Source organism: Pinus tabuliformis, chromosome 2_2 (assembly GCF_031772625.1).
Source record: "Pinus tabuliformis cultivar Carrire ecotype Pingquan chromosome 2_2, CPIR1, whole genome shotgun sequence".
NCBI lineage: Eukaryota > Viridiplantae > Streptophyta > Pinopsida > Pinales > Pinaceae > Pinus > Pinus tabuliformis.
The window spans coordinates 682,483,884-682,504,385 of NC_142300.1; the positions used below are offsets into that span (position 1 = coordinate 682,483,884).

Genomic DNA, 20,502 nt, shown 5'->3' on the forward strand with positions numbered 1-20,502 from the left:
GCCTACCTTTTCTCAAGGCTCTGATACTCCTGTAATTAATCAAAGAGTCGAATACATGTAGATTATTTTATTTTCTGCATCTAAGTAAACTCTTCCATCATGATATTTTCCTGGTGAGAGGTGATTTCGATCTGATAAAATCACTTGAGGAAAAGAAGGGTGGCATTTTCTATCTTGACACTAACTCACACCTCTTCCACAACATTATTAACTCGATGAACATGGTGGAAATCACTATCCGCAATTGAATCCACAACTGGAACAACAACAAAGGAGGTAAACATCAAATTTCTTGTTTGTCTAATCTCTTTTTAATCTCTAAATCTTTTCTTGCTAAAGATATTTTCTTGGGAGCTTCTATTTTACCGAGCATGGGGTCAGTTTAATGACCCATTTTCCTTGAGCTTGACATCAAATAGGCCCCAATAACAGGCCATTTATATTTGAAGGCTTATGGCTGTAGGATCCTTCCTCTGTGGATAAATCCAAGGAATGGTGGAAGGAAATGGAACTCCGAATCCATTCCCCAATGCCCATATTCTAGAAAACACTAAAAGCCCTCAAGGCTCAAATCAAAAGATGGCTCCAAGGAAGAGTCTACAAATATTCTCCAAGAAAAAAACTAATTAAAAGTCCAAATGGGATATATACAGTAACAAATTATCCTAGAGTGTCAATCTGAAGCCTTAGCTCAACAGAAAGGATCTATCTTGGTGCAATAATAAGAAAGAAGGAAACATGAAGAACAACTCTAGAAACATAAATCATAAATCAATTTGTTAAAAGAGGAAGAGAAAATTACTAGATTCTTCCACATATTTATGCTCTAGCATCACCACCACAACCAAATATTTTCCCTTCTAGAAAACTCTAGAAAAAAACTCACATACGCAAGCACCTGGAAGGGGAGCTCAGGAATTTCTACAATAATCTCTTGAAAGAACCCTCGACCAATAGGCTAACTTCCATTAGAAAAATAGTTCCCACATCCATTGTCTAGTTTCCCATGACCATAATGTCGCCCTCATGATAGAAATCACCCTTAAAGATCTGGAAGAGGTGGTCATGAGTATTCCTAAAAGTAAAGCCCCCAAGCCTAATGGCTTTACCACAAACTTCTTTCAAGTCTATTGACCATTCCTAGGCCTATAAATTTTAAAGTTGCCGAAGAATTCAGAAAGATGAGATTTGCCCTTCCTACTCTCAATGCAACCTTCCTCACTCTTATCCGCAAGTCACATAACTATGTAGCTTATGGCCTGTATCCCTTTGTAATGTCATTTATTAAACTATTTCAAAAATAATAGCCAACCATCTAAAATCCCTTCACCTCACTCATTTCACCTCAGTAATTCCATGAATTGATATTATTTTATTTATATAGGAAGCTCATAAACGTAGCATGGAGCTTTGTCCACGGTAACTCTATTTTATTGAAAAATAAATACTTAAGGAAATACTCGGATTACATAATTATAAACGAATTGAAAAAGTAGGTGGGCTTATATGTTAATGTTGCATAATTATAAACCAAATAAAAATGTGAGTGCAGTTATACTAGATGACAACTTTACGTTATTAAAAATCACCAAATCAATCTATATTACCTAACAAATTTCATTACCGAGATTCCCATGAAATTTATATAGTTAGAAAATAACTAAATACTCGTGGACTTGTAAACATATTGCCAACGTACATGATGTACATTACCAACTTTCTACTCTTCATGTCCCATATAAGATCCGTCGAGAGATACATTTCATTTTTTTTATAATAAAATTATGAATAATCTATTTACAATAAATGGAAGAAAAAAGAAATTGCTCAGCAGCTCCAGGCTAACAACCGGAACGATGTGAAAATGCAGGCGGTGCTTGCTTCTGCTCACGGTGGTACTCGAGAGAAAACGCGTTCGTTCGCTCAATTTAATGTCGATGAAAACGATTTGGTTAAGATTAGAAAATGCCGCCTGATGCCATTAATGGTCAATACCATCCACCCACATCTTAAAATCATTGTGATGAGCAAGGCAACGAGAAGATGATCTGGTCGTCTGAATCTTTCCTGCCTTTCCAAGGAAATGTCACCGGCTTCATCGTGGTGTAAGGAGACACAATGTTAATTCTGTACCAAAAAAATTCATCCTTTTAATACACATTTGCTTACTTAGTCATCTAAATTTACACTAAATATAATTATCGTAATTGATTTAAATGCTGGATTTGCTATTCAATCTTCTGAATATACATCATTTTAAAAAATGATATAGAGTTTATTTACCTCTCCGTTCGCTTTTGGAGGAAGCGTTGCACAGATAATTTCGGGACAATTTCCAGGCCTGCGCGCGAAAAAAGTTAAAAAAATAATGTTAAAAACACAATTTTCAATCTTGAAAACCTTTCTATACTTTTTACTTTCTGTCGAATAGTGTGAAGTTATAACCACATTTGTCAATATAAAATATTTCACGATCGGCGTCTCACCTACTGAAAGTCTTTCAGGCTGATCTTCGTTGTCAGCGTTCGATGCAGGCTTATGATGCAGCGGTTTCAATATCTGTTGGATTTTGCGGATATTAATCTGAGGTCTTCTTGTCTTCCTCCACCTTATAGAAACCGCAAGCCTAATAATGGCTTCTTCCTGCCACGAAAATGACGAAATAAGCCTGAGAATAAATTAAAGAAAGCGAAAAGGACTAAAGATTTAAATGTCTTGTCAAAAATATATACGAAATTTGTTGTGAATGTATTAAATTTGTTGCTGAGATCAATATAATACCTTCTCAGCCGGCACATTGTAAACATTCACCATTCCGTTATAAAAAATAACAAATTGACCTGTGGACTGCTGCTCGGGGGTTTTTGCTGGAACTGATCTGCTTCAAATAGTGCGCAAAACACAAAGTTAGCCTTATCATACATTTAAGCTCGCTCAGTGATCAAGAATTAGTAAATATGTCAAATTACAAATGTCTGGAGATGAAAATACCTCGAAACCGGATCAGTTTGGCTGATTGCAAAGGGCATAATAATGTTTCTTTCTGCAACTCTACTGTTTGAACTGAAACAGGTGCATACGGGAAATAATTCCATCAATTCCGCATGACTAGATGCCTCAGAGCGTCCACTAAATCCCTTGGCCCGATGATTGACATGAGCCAAATCGCCTTGCTTGTCATCTGAAAGCTTGATTGACGAAAGCACCTTTTGCATCATCTGCAGTTTTATCCATGACAGATCTTGCACTGTTACATTCATCAAAATAAATAAGAAATCAGCCAAAAAATTCTGCTAAAACAAAAATAGTTTCATAAGTTAGTGCTCCATCACATGAACACCCTTGTGGCAGTCTGTCCATCCCACACATTTCAATTTTTCGAGTAGGAGTGCTAAGTTTGAGGGTTTCGGCTGCTGATAATCTTGCAACCGATCCATCTTGAAATCAGAAAGGAGAACCGCCAGTTAGTGCTCCATCACATGGAATGCTAAGTTTGAGGGTTTCGGCTGCTGATAATCTTGCAACAGATCCATCTTGAAATCAGAAAGGAGAACTGCCAGTTAGTGCTCCATCACATTCTATCAAGAAACGAGAACCGCCCGTTACAACCGTCCGCGTGTCGCGTCTAGTCATATGTAAATCAACGGAGGATCTGCGTGTCGCGTTTAGTCATATGTAAATCAACGGAGGATTATAATTCAATCGTCTAACGAAAGATCGAATGGTGTAAAATGAAGACAGGTAGACAGCAGGGGAGTTAGTCTCAGAGGGAAACGCCTTACGGCGTAAAAATATGAATAAAATCGATTTTTTTAATTAAAAAATATGGAATATATGTTTTATGCAACCGTTTATATGTGTTAAAAGTGACTCACATTTTTAACCTCCAGTAAAATTTGAAAATCCAAATAAAACAATTAATCTGCGCTTCATAAATACTTTTATAATATTATATATAAAGTATGATATTAATAATCTGTAAAGGTTACAACCAGATTTTGAAATTGATGTAAACAATTTAAGGTCACCACAAAATAGTTATTAGAATTTAAACTTGCTACGAAATCTATTTAATATAAATTATGATATTAATAGACAAACTCTCTCAAGCAGTTAGAAAATTATGATGTATGCAGTCAAAATAACGAAGTTCATGCGCAATTTTGTAACAATTGAAAATAATAATATGGACGATCTATGTTCTTCTATCTATTTCCAAATGCTGTTACTTTTCGTAGAAAAAGTACGTAATTGTCTTAGAAATTGGCATAGTGATTATTTCTTTAACCAGGTAAAACTTTTCCCAGTTTGAACGTATCATTACTTATGATATTTGCTTCAGTTATTTGGTTATATATATATATTACTTAATGGCAGACAATTAACATTTATCAATTCTACCTTGCTACCGTGAAAAATTCTTTATAATTTTTTTTTATACATAATTATCTGGGTAACTTTACTTCAGTTGAAAAGAAGAAGAAGAAAAACACTAATTGACACACAACATAAATATTTTATTTATAAATTTTTCTCACATCCATACATCGTAAGCACTCTTGGCTTTCACACACTATAATTGAGATAATTATAGAATTATGACAGACTTTAACTAGACTTGACTCGAGTTAACTTGCTTTCACACATTATAATCATTTTAATTATCGAATTATGACTTACTCTAATTAGACTTGACTCAAATTATAATCATTTTAATTTAATTATAATCATTTTAATTATGGAATTTATGACAGACTCTAACTAGACTTGACTCGACTCAAGTTAACTTTATGAAATTATAATAAACTGGACTCAATTCTGGTTAACTTGTTATAAACTAAAGTAGAACTAACTCACATATACATTGCATGCAGACTATTTCCAATGAAGAGCTTAATCATGTCCGTGAAATTTTCTCATTTCTTCTATATATACCTAGGGTAATGGAAGGTTGTACTACAAACTGTGAATTTTCCTCGCTCTTCTCTTCCTGTTTAAGGTTTACCTGTCAATTTATTCAATCCTCGTGTTCCGTTTAGGGTTCTACTTGCAGAGTAACTTGGAATGGAGCCAAAAAAATCAGACGCATGGTCCTTTTCCTCGTCAAAGCCTCTACGGCGATCCGCTGCCGCTAAGAGGGTTAATTTCGGTAAACTGAACGAGTGTTGTACTGCAGCAAAGAAAAGGAAAGCAGCCGCTCCGCCACCTCTTCCTGCTACTCCACCACCTGCACCGACCACCGTGTATGTGTTAATGAAGAGCGAAGCCTATGCCTTCGATGAATCTGACAGCTATGAGCCGCCCACGAATTCCATAGAGGGAGTATATTATTCAGAGGACCAAGCATATGCTGCTGCCATTAGGAAGATCATTTCAGGGTATGAGTCTGAACTTCGTAACATCGCTACCTCCGAAGGGTTGCCTCTGATGGAGAGAATGGATAAAATAAGGGCAACGGGTCTTAGAATTTATGAAGGGGACGAGTTCAGGTTCCGCGTTAAGAAGAGTCGGTTGTTCCCCACGGAAATTGTGGACGATGGTAAATTGCTCGATGGCCTGAATCCTATAAACCCCCTGCAAAGTAATTGTTAGTATCAGAGTGACGATGTTGTCAACTCACAAGCTTTTATTTTATTCTGCTATGCAATTTCTTCCATTGAAATGTTATGTAATTTTGCGTTTTAGAATTAGGGTTAATCGACTTTACTTGTTCTCTCCTCGAGACTTGAAACTTCTCCCCTTGCTTTGCTGTCGAATTTAACCCACATAACTAAGATATTGCCACATTCTCTGGTTTATTTTGGTTTTAACCTGAAAGTGTTTTAAATTTTGTTAAGGAAAAAATTATTTTGACCAATTATGTCTCCGTCATTTCAAGTATGAGTATTTTGTATAATTCTATGTTTTTAGCAAAAGCTATGTATCTATTTAATACTGAGTTTTTTTATTTTTTATTTGTGCAACATCAAAGTCTAATTTTCCATGTACTTGAGTCTGAAGGCACTCCTAATGAAGGGTGGGAATATTATGAAGGTTATTTATCTAATGATAACATTAATCATATGGAAATTACTCAAAATTTGACTCCAATGGGGAATTTTAATGACAATTTAAAAGATTCTGAATATAACGGTCGAGATTTTTCTTCAACCAAGGATATTAAAGACACTGACGAGGGCAATGAAGAATTGTCCTCAAATGAGGATTTTAATGGCCTTGATCACCATGATGAAGAATTTCCTCCAAGAAAGGATAATGATGGCGATGATAAAGAATTTCTTTCAAGTGAAGATTTTTCTTCGAGTAAGGATATTAAAGACACTGATGAGGGCAATGAAGAATTGCCTTTAAATGAGGATTTTAATGGCCTTGATCACGATGATGAAGAATTTTCTCCAAGTAAGGATGTCAAAAGAAATGATCGGGATGAGAAAGAATTTCCTCCAAGTGAGGATTTTATAAGCACTGATGAAGATGATGAAGATCCTTTGAGCAAAGATTTTAAAAGCATTAATGAGGACGATGGAGAATTTACTCCAAGCGAAGATTTTCAAGGCACCAATGAGGATGATGAAGTATTCATACAAAGTGAGGATTTTCATGGCACTAGTCAGGTGAATGATGATTCCCCTCCAAGCAAGGACCTTCAAGGCACTTTAAACTTTTGGAGGCTAACTTGGTGTGGAGGGAAGTTTTGGTCTTGGTCTAGGGTGAACATTCTCAAAGAATACTATGGAAAGGAAGAATTACATTGACTGGGTTTTCCCCTTGAGGGGGGTTTTACCTTGGCATGTGCCTACATCTTGTGTCCATTGTTTTATGTGCTGTTGCTTTTGGTAATTTCATGATAAACTAAAGAAAGAATATATAAAGAATCTTAATAATAACCTTTAGAGGTTTCGAGGACTTTCTAGACTCTAAATAAATTATTTTAGAAGGTATATTTTCCTGGAAGGGTTTCATAATCACGATGTTGACAGTCTTGACTCTTGACAATAAATCCTATGACCTAACAAAACCTAGAAGCATGAAGAAGATGCTTTTACCTAGAAGACCATCAATAAGAAGCATGAGACCCATGCTTTAAAATAACAAATTTGCTTTCTTATTTTGTTTGTTACATAATATATACATATTGAAATATATATTTCGAATAGTAGTTACATTTCCAACACTCCCTCTTAACTAGGGAGGTATTGATAATTATAGAGCTAGTACAAAATCATTCTTAAAGTGAAGAGTTCTCATAAGAAGAGTCAGCTTGATAAGCCAACTTTAAGCATCAACATTATGACCATCACTTCTTTTTAGGTCCAACTAGTCAAGCTCAACTCCATTCTAGAGCATTATGCTAGGAGGCTTTTTGTGAGATATTTTAGTACCTCTGAGGCACATACCCCATCCATATGTTCACTTGATATGTCCTTTTAGTAATATTCTTATCTTGGATTTTTTACCCTTATTCTTCAATGAATACCAATACTCTTCGACAACCCTTGTCTTGGATATCCATCTTATCCTCAAAGAGTGTCAATATCTTTCATTTCTTGGATTGTCTATCCTCAAGGAAACCACATATGCTTATCCAATCCTCCAACATTATTTTTACATGTCCTTCACTTAGACTTACGACTCTTAGTTATGGTCAAGTGCATGACACATGAACATAATGCACATGTGATGTCCATCGTCACTCCCTCTCAACGAAAGAGGATATCCTCGTTCCCTCTGAATTAAGGAGTAGATATTTGGTCATGTCTAAGGAGACTGCTTTACTCCATCTCAACTCTAGGGGAGATTATTGACTTCTTTTTCAATTTGAGAAATCGACCACAAGCTCTCTAGCTTGTTTCCATAAGAGTATAAGCCACTTGTTCTTTATGGAGATAGCTACATGGCTCCCTCTTGAGTTTTCTTCTCATTATATCAAGTTTTCCTCCTTATTGGGTATCATGGAGCCATCTTCTTCCTTAAATATTGCGACAATGTCAATTTTACACATCACTTTCTTCTTCTCACAGATGAAGGAATTATATTGAGCCTTACCAACATTCAAGTGAATCATATCTTCCTCATGAAAGTGATCTTTCTTTGAGCTTGAACTTCAAGTTATCTTCTTGAATTGCTACCTTTTAATCCCAAAATGAAAACATCTTGACTTCATAATTTCCCAATAGCATATCTTATGCTTGCCTCAATATTCTTAATATATTCCTACAATATCCTTGTATGTAGCAAAACAAGATGTTTACTAGATAGCTAATAAGAAACTATTAATATTAGACTTACCTCATCATGATGGATTTCTCATAAAAACATCCTCATGATCTATCCCAGAAGAATCTTCCTTCAAGCATTAGAGTGCCCAAGGCTCGAGCTTGATTACCAAGTTATAATTTTCTTCTCGAGACTATACTAGATGTTGATCACTATTCTATATAACCTAGTGAGAAAGTCTTAATTATTTATTCATTTTAGAGTAAGTCAAATTCTTCTTTTAACCATCATATAATCATTTCAAGCATATTACAAGATTTTGTACATACAAGTCTTACCCAGGAGAGAGTTACTTTAAATATTCATATTTATGCTTTCATCCGATCATCTAGCTACTTTACCTTAAATGAGCCTTCAAATTGACCAATTTATTTCCTCCATCACTTAAGAGTATTGTTTCCATACTATATGGAATATATAATAATCTTGTCATAATTATTTTTCAAAAAACCTTTTAAAATTGATGGTTCTCATAGGATCTTGATAATCCGTCTTATAAAACTGACTACTTCTGACATAATGTTAGATAATGTATAGATGAATAATATGAAAAATGTTCCAATATTCTCAATTTTAAGGACTAGATGATTGATAGAGAGAAATTCAATCAAGTTGATACTAACTCTTCTACTATCACATGCTACTATCTATGATTACATGTTATTACAAAAACAAAAATATTCTATAGTAAACAAAAATCCATGTTATTCTAAATTAAAGAAAGGAAAACTTCATAAAGAACTGGAAAACAAGGATGCCTTCTTCAATAGTAAATATATTTGATATCTTCTCTCTATGACTTCTTCTCAGGTTCTCCCTTCTCTTCAACTTTTTGAGATTCACTTATTTCCTTTCTTTTATTGTTCTACGTGCTTGTACAATCCATTTTAAAGTGTCCATATTCATTTCGTCTAAAGCATTGAACCTTGGACATATCATACTTCTTCTCGGACTTTCCAAACATTCTCTTATTCAACTTCTTGATTCTTACAATGAAGGATTGATATTGTTCATTCGATTTAGTGCCATCCTTTTCCTTGATCCTAGTCTCTTCCAAGATGCATTGAGTCCACAACTCATCAGAAGTAGTAGTATATTTCTTAGAGTGCATGCTAGTTGCAAAACTGCTCCATTCTAGTGGCGAATCATTTAGTACACACATGGCCATTTAAGAGTCTGAAATTGTCTCCCCAAGCCCATGCAACTAATATCTTATTTTTAAAATCTTCATCAGGTGGGAAGCGATGTATTCATCCTTCGATTTTCTTATTCTGCATAGCTGGTAGGAAATATTTTGACTGAATGTACTTATAGAGGAAAAATTTACAATATTATCATACATCACCTTAGAAGTCTTCAAATTAGTAAAAAATGGAGCAAGATGATCCTTAATGGATTCAAGAATGATCATTTGTTCCCTCACTTCTCAATTCTTATATTTTTCTAGCTCTTCCGTCTTTTATTTTCTAGGTTCAACAATATCACTAAAGACATATATGATTAAATCATGTTCTGTAAGTGTTAGATCAATCATTTTCTTATATGCTAGGAAATTTTTTGATCCAATAATATTATTGATCTCCATGCATAAAGAAATGATATGACCTATAGATCTAGATACAAAATAACAACATGATACTTATTTGTCAACTAAGAGTCTTCCCTTGCTTGATGATGTCTCCAACTATCTTGAGGCTTTAAATATCTTCAAAGAGACTTTAATGAGGTCCTAGAAATATGTCTTCTAGGATACCTTAAACAATAACTTCAAGATTCCTTGATGTTTCCTTCTAGGATGTCTTCCAATGAGCATTTAAATAGATCTCCTTTCAATAGAGATAAAAAATATTCTTGTAATATTATTTGATGAAATCTTGATGTAGGATTGATCCTTTTGCAAGTGATTTACCTTGGCAGACTATTCCTTGTGTCCAAAATATGATCTTCTCAACTGCCTTCTCTTGTCCACTTTATCCCTAATACCATGTTGGAAAATGAAATATGGCAGCTATTAATTTAGATTTTCTTTAACCTTAATAATTTCTTGTGAAATTCATTTATCTTCTTATGTTTTCCTTATTATATATTCTTCATCAAACAATTATCAAGAGAAAAACAATAAATACAATGGACACAAAAATTATGCTCCAAGCCAAGGCAAAACCCATTCAAGGGGAAACCCAAAAATCTCTTCTCTTCTTAAAGAATTTGATTCAAATGAGACAATCAGGACCCAAATCCTAGACCAAGTCCTCCTCTAGGAAGAAAGTCAGAACTTCCTTCTAGATAAGATCACACAAGGAATAATCCTATTTCAACTAACTTCTAGCTTCAACTTCAACACTACAATTTCGTCCTACAACTTTGACCTTGTAGCTATTGTAGAAACGTAAATTGTGACACAAGATCGTTCTTCAAGAGATCCTCCTTTGAGAAAGATAATGTCTTCCAGGGTTAACAAGTTCAAATTAGCATATGTGACCTTCTAGCAACTTGATTTGTAATAGGATCTCCTGCAATTTGAACCTACAATTTTGGGCTTCCTTGAAGTTGTAAAAACCATAACTCTTTGCATGTGTGAGAGAGATAGAACCCAAAAGAAACTGTCCAAGACTTTTTATTCCTTCCTTGATCCTTTTGCTAGCCTTATTAGTCTTTTCAACGCTAGGTCAAACTTTTCTTGAGAGATCAAACTTCTATGTGAGAGTGCAAAATAAGGTTGAATCTACTTCTATTTATATTCTTTCCAAGGGGTCGAATTCCATCCTTTAGGATGACTTGTTGCTACCAAGGTCCACTTGAACTTTGGAGGTTTTGGGGACATTCTAGACTCAAAATAAATTCTTTTACAAGTCACATTTTTCTCGGAAGGGTCTTATAATCACAATGTTGACTCTCTTGACTCATGACAATAAATACTATGACCTAACAGACCCTAGAAGCATGAAGAACATGATTTTACCCAGAGTACCATCAATACGAAGTATGAAATCCATGCTTTAATATAATCAATTTTCTTTCTTCTTTTATTTGTTAAATAAGATATACATGTTCAAATGAGTACAATAACAATTATGAAGAACGAAACTAGTTACATTTCCAATAGTTTGTTCTAACACTACGATTAATTCTTAAATAATTTTTATTTTCTAACCATTATAAATTCATGACTTCAGGAGTAGGGTTGCGACGCCCTGTCCTTCTCAATGAAAGGCAATATCTTCATTTAAATTTTTCTTTTTTCTTTTTTTAGAGGCTATGCTCTAGATCTTTCTTCAGAGAATTATAATTTTCCTCCTCCTCTTTCCCAGTTATATGCTCTCAAGTCCAGGTATCCTTGGTTTGGTTGTCTCCTATGTAAGATTTATATGGATTTTCCTCACTGTTTGCAACTTTTCTAGGTTGTCACATATTTTCTATTCTCTTCCAAGTTACTTGACCATGCTACCCAAAACCCTTGCAAGGTTCTTTGATGCTTAGGGTGTTTAACTATAAATAAAGACACTCTTCACTGAAACTCTCTATTCTTCTTGAGATTTTTAGTCCGTTTATGGATGTATATTTTTTTTCTATTTTGCATGCCTATTATTTTCTGGTAGTTCATCCTTGATATCTAAAATTTCTATCAATAATAAGTGTAGTTCTTTTACTCCCGGTTCTGGGTGTCTGACAACAACATAGGCACGTGGCCAGTGGTTTGGATGGGCACGTGGTTGATCTGCACCACCACACATCCTCTCGCACCACCACACATCCTCTCGCGGCTCTGGTCAAAACTCCTCCTCTGCTCTAGCCTAATGCGACTTTAATGATGCCAATACATCCATTTACGCTGGTTAATTTCTTGATCGTGGTGCTATCAACCTGCCATAATAGTGTTTATCCTCTTCGCTCTGGCTCCTCCTCCATTGCAATTGCAGCGGCTTGTTTTCGGCCTCTCTCAGGAGAAAACTAGGCTCTGCCTCTCTGGAGGAGCTTCTGGCTTTGCCCTCAAGCCATCCTCTGTTTCCCCTACTCTTATGCTTGCCACCCGCTTGCTGCCCTGAGCACTGAAGCCAAGTTAGGTTTTTCCCTTCATTGCTTCCTTTGTCTTACAAGAAGCCAAGATCATCCCACCCCTCCAACTATGCCAAAACTGTGACAATGAATGAGTTGCAGAAGGGGCAGCTCTCACGGGCAAATTGGGCACTAGGCCGCCTCCTCTATGACAGACTCTTCAACCTCCTGCCCAGACCTTCGCTCAGATAGATACCCTGCTACTCAGAGAGGACGGGGTAGGGGCAGAGGTTTACAGATACCAGCTCCGAGCTCCTTCCATTCCATGACCAATGCCGCTTGGTTACATTCCCCCTGCAGTCATGGCTCTTCTACCTTCATGGCCACGTCACCATTGAGCTTATCGAGTTCAATTCAAGTCAAGGGGCTGGCTCCCTCAGTGCGACTTCGGACACGCCGGCGGAGGACAAACCAGGCCCCATCCAAGAAAACCTTGATCAGAGCAAAGCTTCGGGTTCTGGTAAAGGCAAGGCTTCTCAAAGCATGAAGAATCCACTGGGCTCCTCTGATGACGACGATGGTTACAAATATGGATGCCTCATCACTGAGGAGCTGCCTGATTCCTCTCCTGATGCTTAAGCAGGTTGGTTCCTTTTGGTTCTATTGGATTTTTGCCAGATCGAGAAGGTTCACTCATCACTGTCCTAATTATGTTGAAAAATGCATTAGATCATACTGCCGGTTTTTCATACGCAAGGGGCATTCTACCGACCTTCAATTTCCAATTTCTGTCGCAGTCACAGTTACCTCTGTTTTCAACTATGGGTTGTCATGTAGCTGGTCACAGCTACCAAGTCTACTTTCACTGTCTGGGTTGTCATATAGCTCCGGTTTAATTCCCAATTCCAAGTTTTGGTTATCGTATAGCTCAGGTTCAATTCTCAATTCCATGTACAACTATGGAGCTTTCTGTATTTTTGCTTTACTCATGAACAGGCTCTCTACAATTCTTGAGGGCAATACTCTACTGGATTTTGGCACACAGATTTGCTTTGCTTTTAATCATGCCAGAATTTTGGGCTAGATCTACGAGGTCATGGTCTCGGTGTAAAATATTTTTGTATTAATATAGAAGTAGCCTTATTCAGAAGAAAAAAAGTGTAGTTCTTTTACAATACCCAAGGTTTTATTTTTGCATCCTTTGCAAAGTTAGTATGGAAATTTCTTGTAATTTTCAATGAAATGGCCTCGACCTTAAATACCTGGCCACATTAATAATTATTAATGTTTTTTGGCAAATTATAAACATAATATTTTCTTTTAAAAATATACCATTGTTTACAATTTATGAAACCCTTAATTTGTTTTTTAGTTTCCTTGCTTCTTGAATATAGATACATATTTCGTAGTTATTATAGTGGTTTTTTATACTCTATGAAGTCTAGGTGAATGATTTATTTGATATACTTTGTACAATTTCCTTTATTTAATAAAAAAATTTGGATTATTCAAAATAAATGTTCCTATCAAAGGAGAAGACAAAGTGATACTTATATATTCCATAATAGATAGTTTAATCAATTTTCGTCTCTTTTGCTACAATAAATATTCTCCACCTCTGTGTTATTTCTGGTTATATATTTACAAATATGTATATAAGCCAATACATAAGCATGCTATGTTTTGTTTGTTTACAAATTATTTAGACGATAATTCTTGGTGGAACTTATCACGGGATCTACCAACTCTTTATGTGTCCTAATTACCTTTTGAGTTTAGGACTATTACTATGAGGACAAGTAGACAAACCATTGTCTAAAGGGATCTTGAGGCAACTAACCTCGCTCATTTTTTATTTTATATATATATATATATATATATATATATATATATATATATAACTAACATTAATACACAAGTATTCTTTCGATATTTCCTTTCCTTCCTTCTAAGGCAAGAATCGAATTTAACATAGCATTTTCCTGCGTTCAAACTTTTCTTTTCTTTACAACCCAAGATGTATCCCGAGGATTTTCCCTATTTAGGGTTTACCTTGCATGTCTATTGAATACTTCTGATGATATTATTGTTACTAATATGTAGTTGTAGTCTTTTATGTCCCCTGTTGTCTGTTAGAAATACAAATACTAACTCTAACACATACAAGCCTGTAGGTTATAGAACTAGAACATTATAACCCAATATATATATATATATATATATATATATATATATATATATATATATATATATATATAGATATATATATATATTCTTAACGTACTTTTTCAATATAAGTTTGATTCTCCTTTCATTTTCAAAGTTTTTCGTGGATTAATTATTCAACAATAATTGAAAATAACAAAGAACAAGCTCTTCCTAGGAATGTAATGAGGGATGCCACGATCCTCCCATCTGTCAGCTACCTTTCTAGCTAGCTACCCTTGAGCTCTTCTCCTCTTTGTCTGAGAAAAAATTAAGGAACTTTCCAAAAATCTCTTCTCCTAAGCCCTTAAAGTAACATCCTACTCATTTTTTGGGTTCAATCTAGTCTTTCTCTCCCACTGGTTATGCTTTAGAAAAACTTCCTTTCTCTCCCGTAATGCTTTATTCAAACTCCACCCCATGAAATTTATTCCAGTCATGGCTTCTTCTGTTGGTCCATCTTTTCCAAATTATGTTGAATAGTGGAAAAAGGATATGTTGAATAGTGGAAAAAGGATAATTTTTTCTTCATTCCTTTCCTCTTCTTGGACATAATTAATTCTAAATATTTCTGTGATAGTTAGGAGTTAAGCTCCACATGATAACCCTTAGCACATTACAAATAATGCTAACACAACCAAAATAATTTCTCTTCCATTAATTAAAGTAAATATTTGCGTCAAAAGTCATATACTTAGGCTCTTAGTTTTTTTACCACAATTAAATGAAAAAGTTATAAATAATTGTCCATGGGGTGTTACAATGAGGATGATGATGATTTTAATTTAAGTGAGGATTTTAAAGCCATTGACGAAGAGGAGGATGACTTCCCTCCAAGTGAGGTCATGATTTCCCTCCTAGCGAGGATTCTAAGAGAATGGATGAGGATGATGATGAGTTCCCTCCAAGTGAAAATTTTAAAAGCACTAGAAAGGATGTTGAAGAATTTCCTCCAAGTGAGGATTTTAAATGCATTTATTAGGATGACAAAGAATTTTGTCTTAGGAATTTATTGACATGGATAACAATGATAATGATTTTCCTTCAAGCAAGGATTTTAATAGCACTAATGAGGATGTTGAATAATTTCCTCCTAGCGAGGATTTTAAAGACACTCACTCAAGCTGATAAAGAATTTCCCAGAAGCAAAGATTTTAATGACACTGATGAGGATGATTGAAAAGTTCCTCCAAATGAGGATTCTAAAGGAAATTATCATGACGAATGAAATTTTTCCTCTAAGGAAAAAATTTCGAGACACTAAAAAAAATGACAATGATTTTGATCCAAGTGAAGACTTAAAAGAAATGACAATAATTTTGATCCAAGTGAAGACTTAAAACATGTTGATGAGGATGTTGAAACATTTCCTCTAAGGGTTTTAAAGGCATTCACAAAGATGAAGATTTTTCTTTAATTTTTTTTCGGGAAATACTAATGTAAATCATCAAAGCAATAAAGATAATTATGCTTAAGGTATAGACCATTCAAGTGAATATTTTAAACACATAAAAAATGATGTTGGATTATATACTCTTAAACATTAGCATAAAGGTATCTTAATAGTTCATTGAAATATAATTTTATATATTTTTTAACAATTTAAACCAGGTATTCAACCTTGCCGAATATGTTAAAGTTTGTAAACATAATATCTCTAAACTTTCACATATAAATATATTCTATGTGAACTAGACTATGTACATATTTAAAGACATGGATTTCTTCATCCCAGTAAATGAAAGCAATATAAAAACTATCCAAAAGTAACTCGAAAACAATATAAGCAATTCAAGATCTTTTATGGTTTTTTTTAACATTTCAATTGGTTTAAACACTCTTCGTCAACGCCGCTTAGATAGTTAAAACTATGGCGAAGGTGTTAACAGCAATACTGAGTTTAAAGAGGGAAAGTTATTATTTTACATCCCAGTAAATGAAAGCAATATAAAAACTATCCAAAAGTAACTCGAAAACAATATAAGCAATTCAAGATCTTTTATGGTTTTTTTTAACATTTCAATTGGTTTAAACACTCTTCGTCAACGCCGCTTAGATAGTTAAAACTATGGCTAAGGTGTTAACAACAATACTGAGTTTTGAGAGGGAAAGTTATTATTTTACATCATTTTATGTAGGCATTGAAATCATAATTTTTATTATCATTTAAATTGTTTTTAATAATTGGTTAATGATTTAAAATTTTATAAATAAGTATAGATTTATTTTAATTTAGAATATAAATTTTTAGTGAAATTTTTGAGAAATAAGTTTAAATATTGAGTGATTTGATTTTTTTAAGTTTTTAGTATATTTAGTTATGAATTTACGTTAATTTTAAGCAAAACACTGATAAAATGTTTTAACAATAAGATTTTCTTTTTTATTTTCAATTGTTTTATAAAATATATACATAATTAAAATCTGAATGTTCTATTTATGATTTATATTCTCCACATTAAGAAGACGTATATATATAACAAATGTGAAACACAGATGCTTATCTATCTATCTATTTATCTATACACACACATTGAATTATTTTTGTTGTTAATATTTTTCAAAACATTATATGTCAACTGCATAACATCTCTATATATATGATATAAAAATATGTTATTGAAAATAGATATGGAAATTTTTTATTTATGGCTAACAAATTTTTTTTGTTCTTAATCTATTTTTGTTTTAAATATTTCATCTAGATTAGACATGAAATGAATTACACAATATATTATCAATACTTTATTTAGACATGAAATGAATTACACAATATATTATCAATACTTTATTTGCATATCTCTCAACTTCATGTTAAATAGTAAACGAATTATAAATCTCTTTCATATTGAAAAATTGATTATTGTTTTTTACTTTCAATTATTTTTTTCTTTCTATAAAATTGATGTAACAATAATATAGAAATTAAAATTTAATTGACGTAAAAATAATATAGAAATTAAAATTTAATTAAAATTTAATTGACGTAAAAATAATATAGAAATTAAAATTTATAGAAATTAAAATTTAATTGACGTAAAAATAATATAGAAATTAAAATTTATTTATAGTTAAAGCTTAATTTTTTAATTATTTTTAAATAAAACCTTATATGCCAATTCATATTAAAAAAATAATATAAATCACAAATTATTAAAATATATTTATATCATATATAAAAAATTCAATACAAAATGTTCTAAGACAAAATTCAAAATGACCACCATCACACTTCAAAAAAATCTCATCAAATTCTCAACCTTGCAATTGGTCGTGTGGACGATGGTCTTATTCCACACGAGGAAGTTAAGGTCAACCATAAAAAAAATCCATCGTATTTTGAATGAATTTGTTCAGATGATATTTATATTGGCATTCAAACTTCGTGGGAGGATTCCTGTACCATCCCACCCATAATGACCATTTGTTATCCCCATAGCACTTCAACTTTCTTGCTGGTTATCTACGATCCTTTGTAGAAACACTAAGATTACATTGCCAATAGTAATGAAGGTGTTGTTATCCCCATAGCACTTCAACTTTCTTGCTGGTTATCTACGATCCTTTGTAGACACTAAGATTACATTGCCAATAGTAATGAAGGTGTTGTGGGAGTAGAAAAATAGAGATAGCCAACTACATTATTATTCAATGCTTTATAATATCGAGTGGTATCTATGTTAAATATAGAGAATCAGTAGTTTTATTATTGGAAATTATTTAATGATAATTAAAAGTAGTTAAAATTATGAAGGAAAATATAAGGAGTTGTTTATAATGCAATTTTTGGAGATTCCGGTGACGGAATCCGACAAAACAAATTGAGGTTAAATCTTGATTTTTATTATTTAAAATGGTCTTTTAACTACGTATTTGGATTCAGCATCCTTGAAAAACCCCTAGGACACTTTGATTGTGCAGAAACTAGCTATCAAACTTGTGATTCCAATAAATTGCTGTAGGACGCTTTGATTGTGCAGAAACTAGCTATCAAACTTGTGATTCCAATAAATTGCTGCCGGATTTTGACGAGAGAAGCTTCCAAAAAGTCGCATTATAGGCAACTGCAAAACATAATATTCATTAAAAAGGAAAGGTGAAAAAATTACATTCACCGAAACACTTGCTAGCCTATTTATGATTTTAGAAAATATTTTCCAAATTTTGGGTCAAATTAACTAGGAAACATCCTCAAATTTGATCAGAATAGATGTTAAGAAAAAAAAATGAATATTTAAAAATCCTCAAATTGATAATTTTTTTTGGAAAATGAACATAAATATTTAACAATTAAATTAAGTTTAAGAAATAATAAATTATTTTAATTAATTTAATTTTGAAAAATCGATATTTCTTAAATATTAAGAATCAGTTATTACAAAACCTAGTTTTAAAACTCCAATTTTCATTATTGACTTAAAAACCATATTGCTATTTACTTAACAACCCCAATTTATATCAACACAAGTAACATAAAAACCTTAATTTTATGAATGGTTGGAATTGTGATGGAGTATAAGTAATAAATATACTTATTTTTCTGCCTTTCATTGCTCCGTCTCCACAGCTCCTTGGAAAGAGCAATGAAAGGCAGAGGTGGGGAAAGAGGCGGTGCTCCAACGATGGGACACAGGTTAGCTGGCGCAGAATTAAGCAGAGGAGGAGTGGGAGATCATGGAGAATGCAAGCGACAGAGGGAGAAGGTACAAAAGAACAGAGGCGGGCGGCAAGATAAGGTAAGTGGATACGGGAAAAGGCGTGTGGGAAGGAAATCTGTTAGACCTCGGAGATAGCTTGGATAGGAGTAAGGATTCGAACGGAAGTTCAAGGAAAAAAGCAGGCAGGCGAAAGTAGAAGGATCAGCCACCCATCCTTGGAAAAACCAAACGAAAGGCAACAGAGAGAAGAATGAGAAAGACAACAACTGATATGAGCAGGGTAGGAAGCTGGACGGGGCAGGAAAGAAGCATAGCTGACCCCCGCGAAGTTATGGAACAGAATCAGTCGGGCATGGAGAGGAAGATAGGAGGGGCAGAGCTGAAAAATCCAGAACAGGGGTATCATGTGCAGACGCGGAAAAGTGGTATGGGGAAGGGGAGGCCTCCTGAGGATAGGCTACCAGAAGAGGCAAAAAACCTGGAGAAGAAAGCTAAGGGGCATGGAGATGAAGGATGCCTGGGTGGCCCCTCTGTCATAGCTGGTCAGGGAAGCAAAGTAAAGGAAGACAATAAAGCTGGTAGCTCAGGCCGAGGAAGGGGCCGCAGAGGCAGGGTGAGAGGGTGCCAAGATGGTAGCCAGGAGCGGAGCTCCTCATCTCCGGTTGGAAAGCGTCGTGGCAGAAAGACGCTGAAGCATCAGGTCCAGAATGCGGAGAGAGCGTATAGTGAGGAAACTAATGCTAACATTTGGAGGATAATTCAGGAGTTGGAGGTTGCGGCCACGTAGGAGGAGTCGAAATATGAAATGGAAGATTGGGAATATCTGTTTCGGACCCAGGAAACACCAGAGACCGCATGTCCCTATATAAGTAGGCCCTTCATGTTTACTGGGTAATGAAGAGGTTGCTAGCAAAAGCAATGGAACATGTAGCTATGGAGATGGCAGAAATGGCCCAGGGTATTCCAAATTTGAAAAAAGAGATGAAGAACCTTTAGATAACTCTTCTCATGCAGGATGGAAAGCTCGATGAGATTCAGCAGTAGTTAAAGAAGATAGCTCCTGGAACAAAGGAAGAAGACAATCAGCAGGGTACTATGGCAGACTGATACCTCCGGTTATGTATAAGGTTCTCTTAGTTAGGTTGCTGAGAGCATGCTTTCATTTTGTTATAGTTCATTATGCAAATAGGAAACAAGATTAGTCTCTTTGGCTGTTTAATATACTTAGCATGGAGCTTAGTATTTGTTGTTTTTGGATGGCATGTAAAAACCTAAGGTGGCCAACAGACCCGGTTTCCCTTTGGAGCGGGTTGAGGCCACTGTATGCATGTACAGTGTTTTAACCTGAATTAATAGAACACGAAAG

At 34.3% G+C, this 20,502-nt stretch overlaps 1 protein-coding gene across 1 annotated transcript in view; it reads right to left on the bottom strand.

Annotated features, from left to right (window-relative positions):
- Positions 1-1,857: 1,857 nt before the first annotated feature.
- The window catches only part of LOC149194501 (protein TIFY 10b-like), a 33,600-nt gene continuing 14,955 nt past the window's right edge, over positions 1,858-20,502 (bottom strand). Inside the window, exons 2-6 of the mRNA XM_089407651.1 lie at positions 2,992-3,218; positions 2,782-2,878; positions 2,487-2,643; positions 2,284-2,341; positions 1,858-2,127 (exon numbers count right to left, since the gene is read on the bottom strand). Coding sequence (XP_089263777.1) covers positions 2,016-2,127; positions 2,284-2,341; positions 2,487-2,643; positions 2,782-2,878; positions 2,992-3,218 — 651 coding nt within the window. The 3' untranslated portion in view covers positions 1,858-2,015. The remainder of the gene's footprint in view (positions 2,128-2,283; positions 2,342-2,486; positions 2,644-2,781; positions 2,879-2,991; positions 3,219-20,502) is intronic.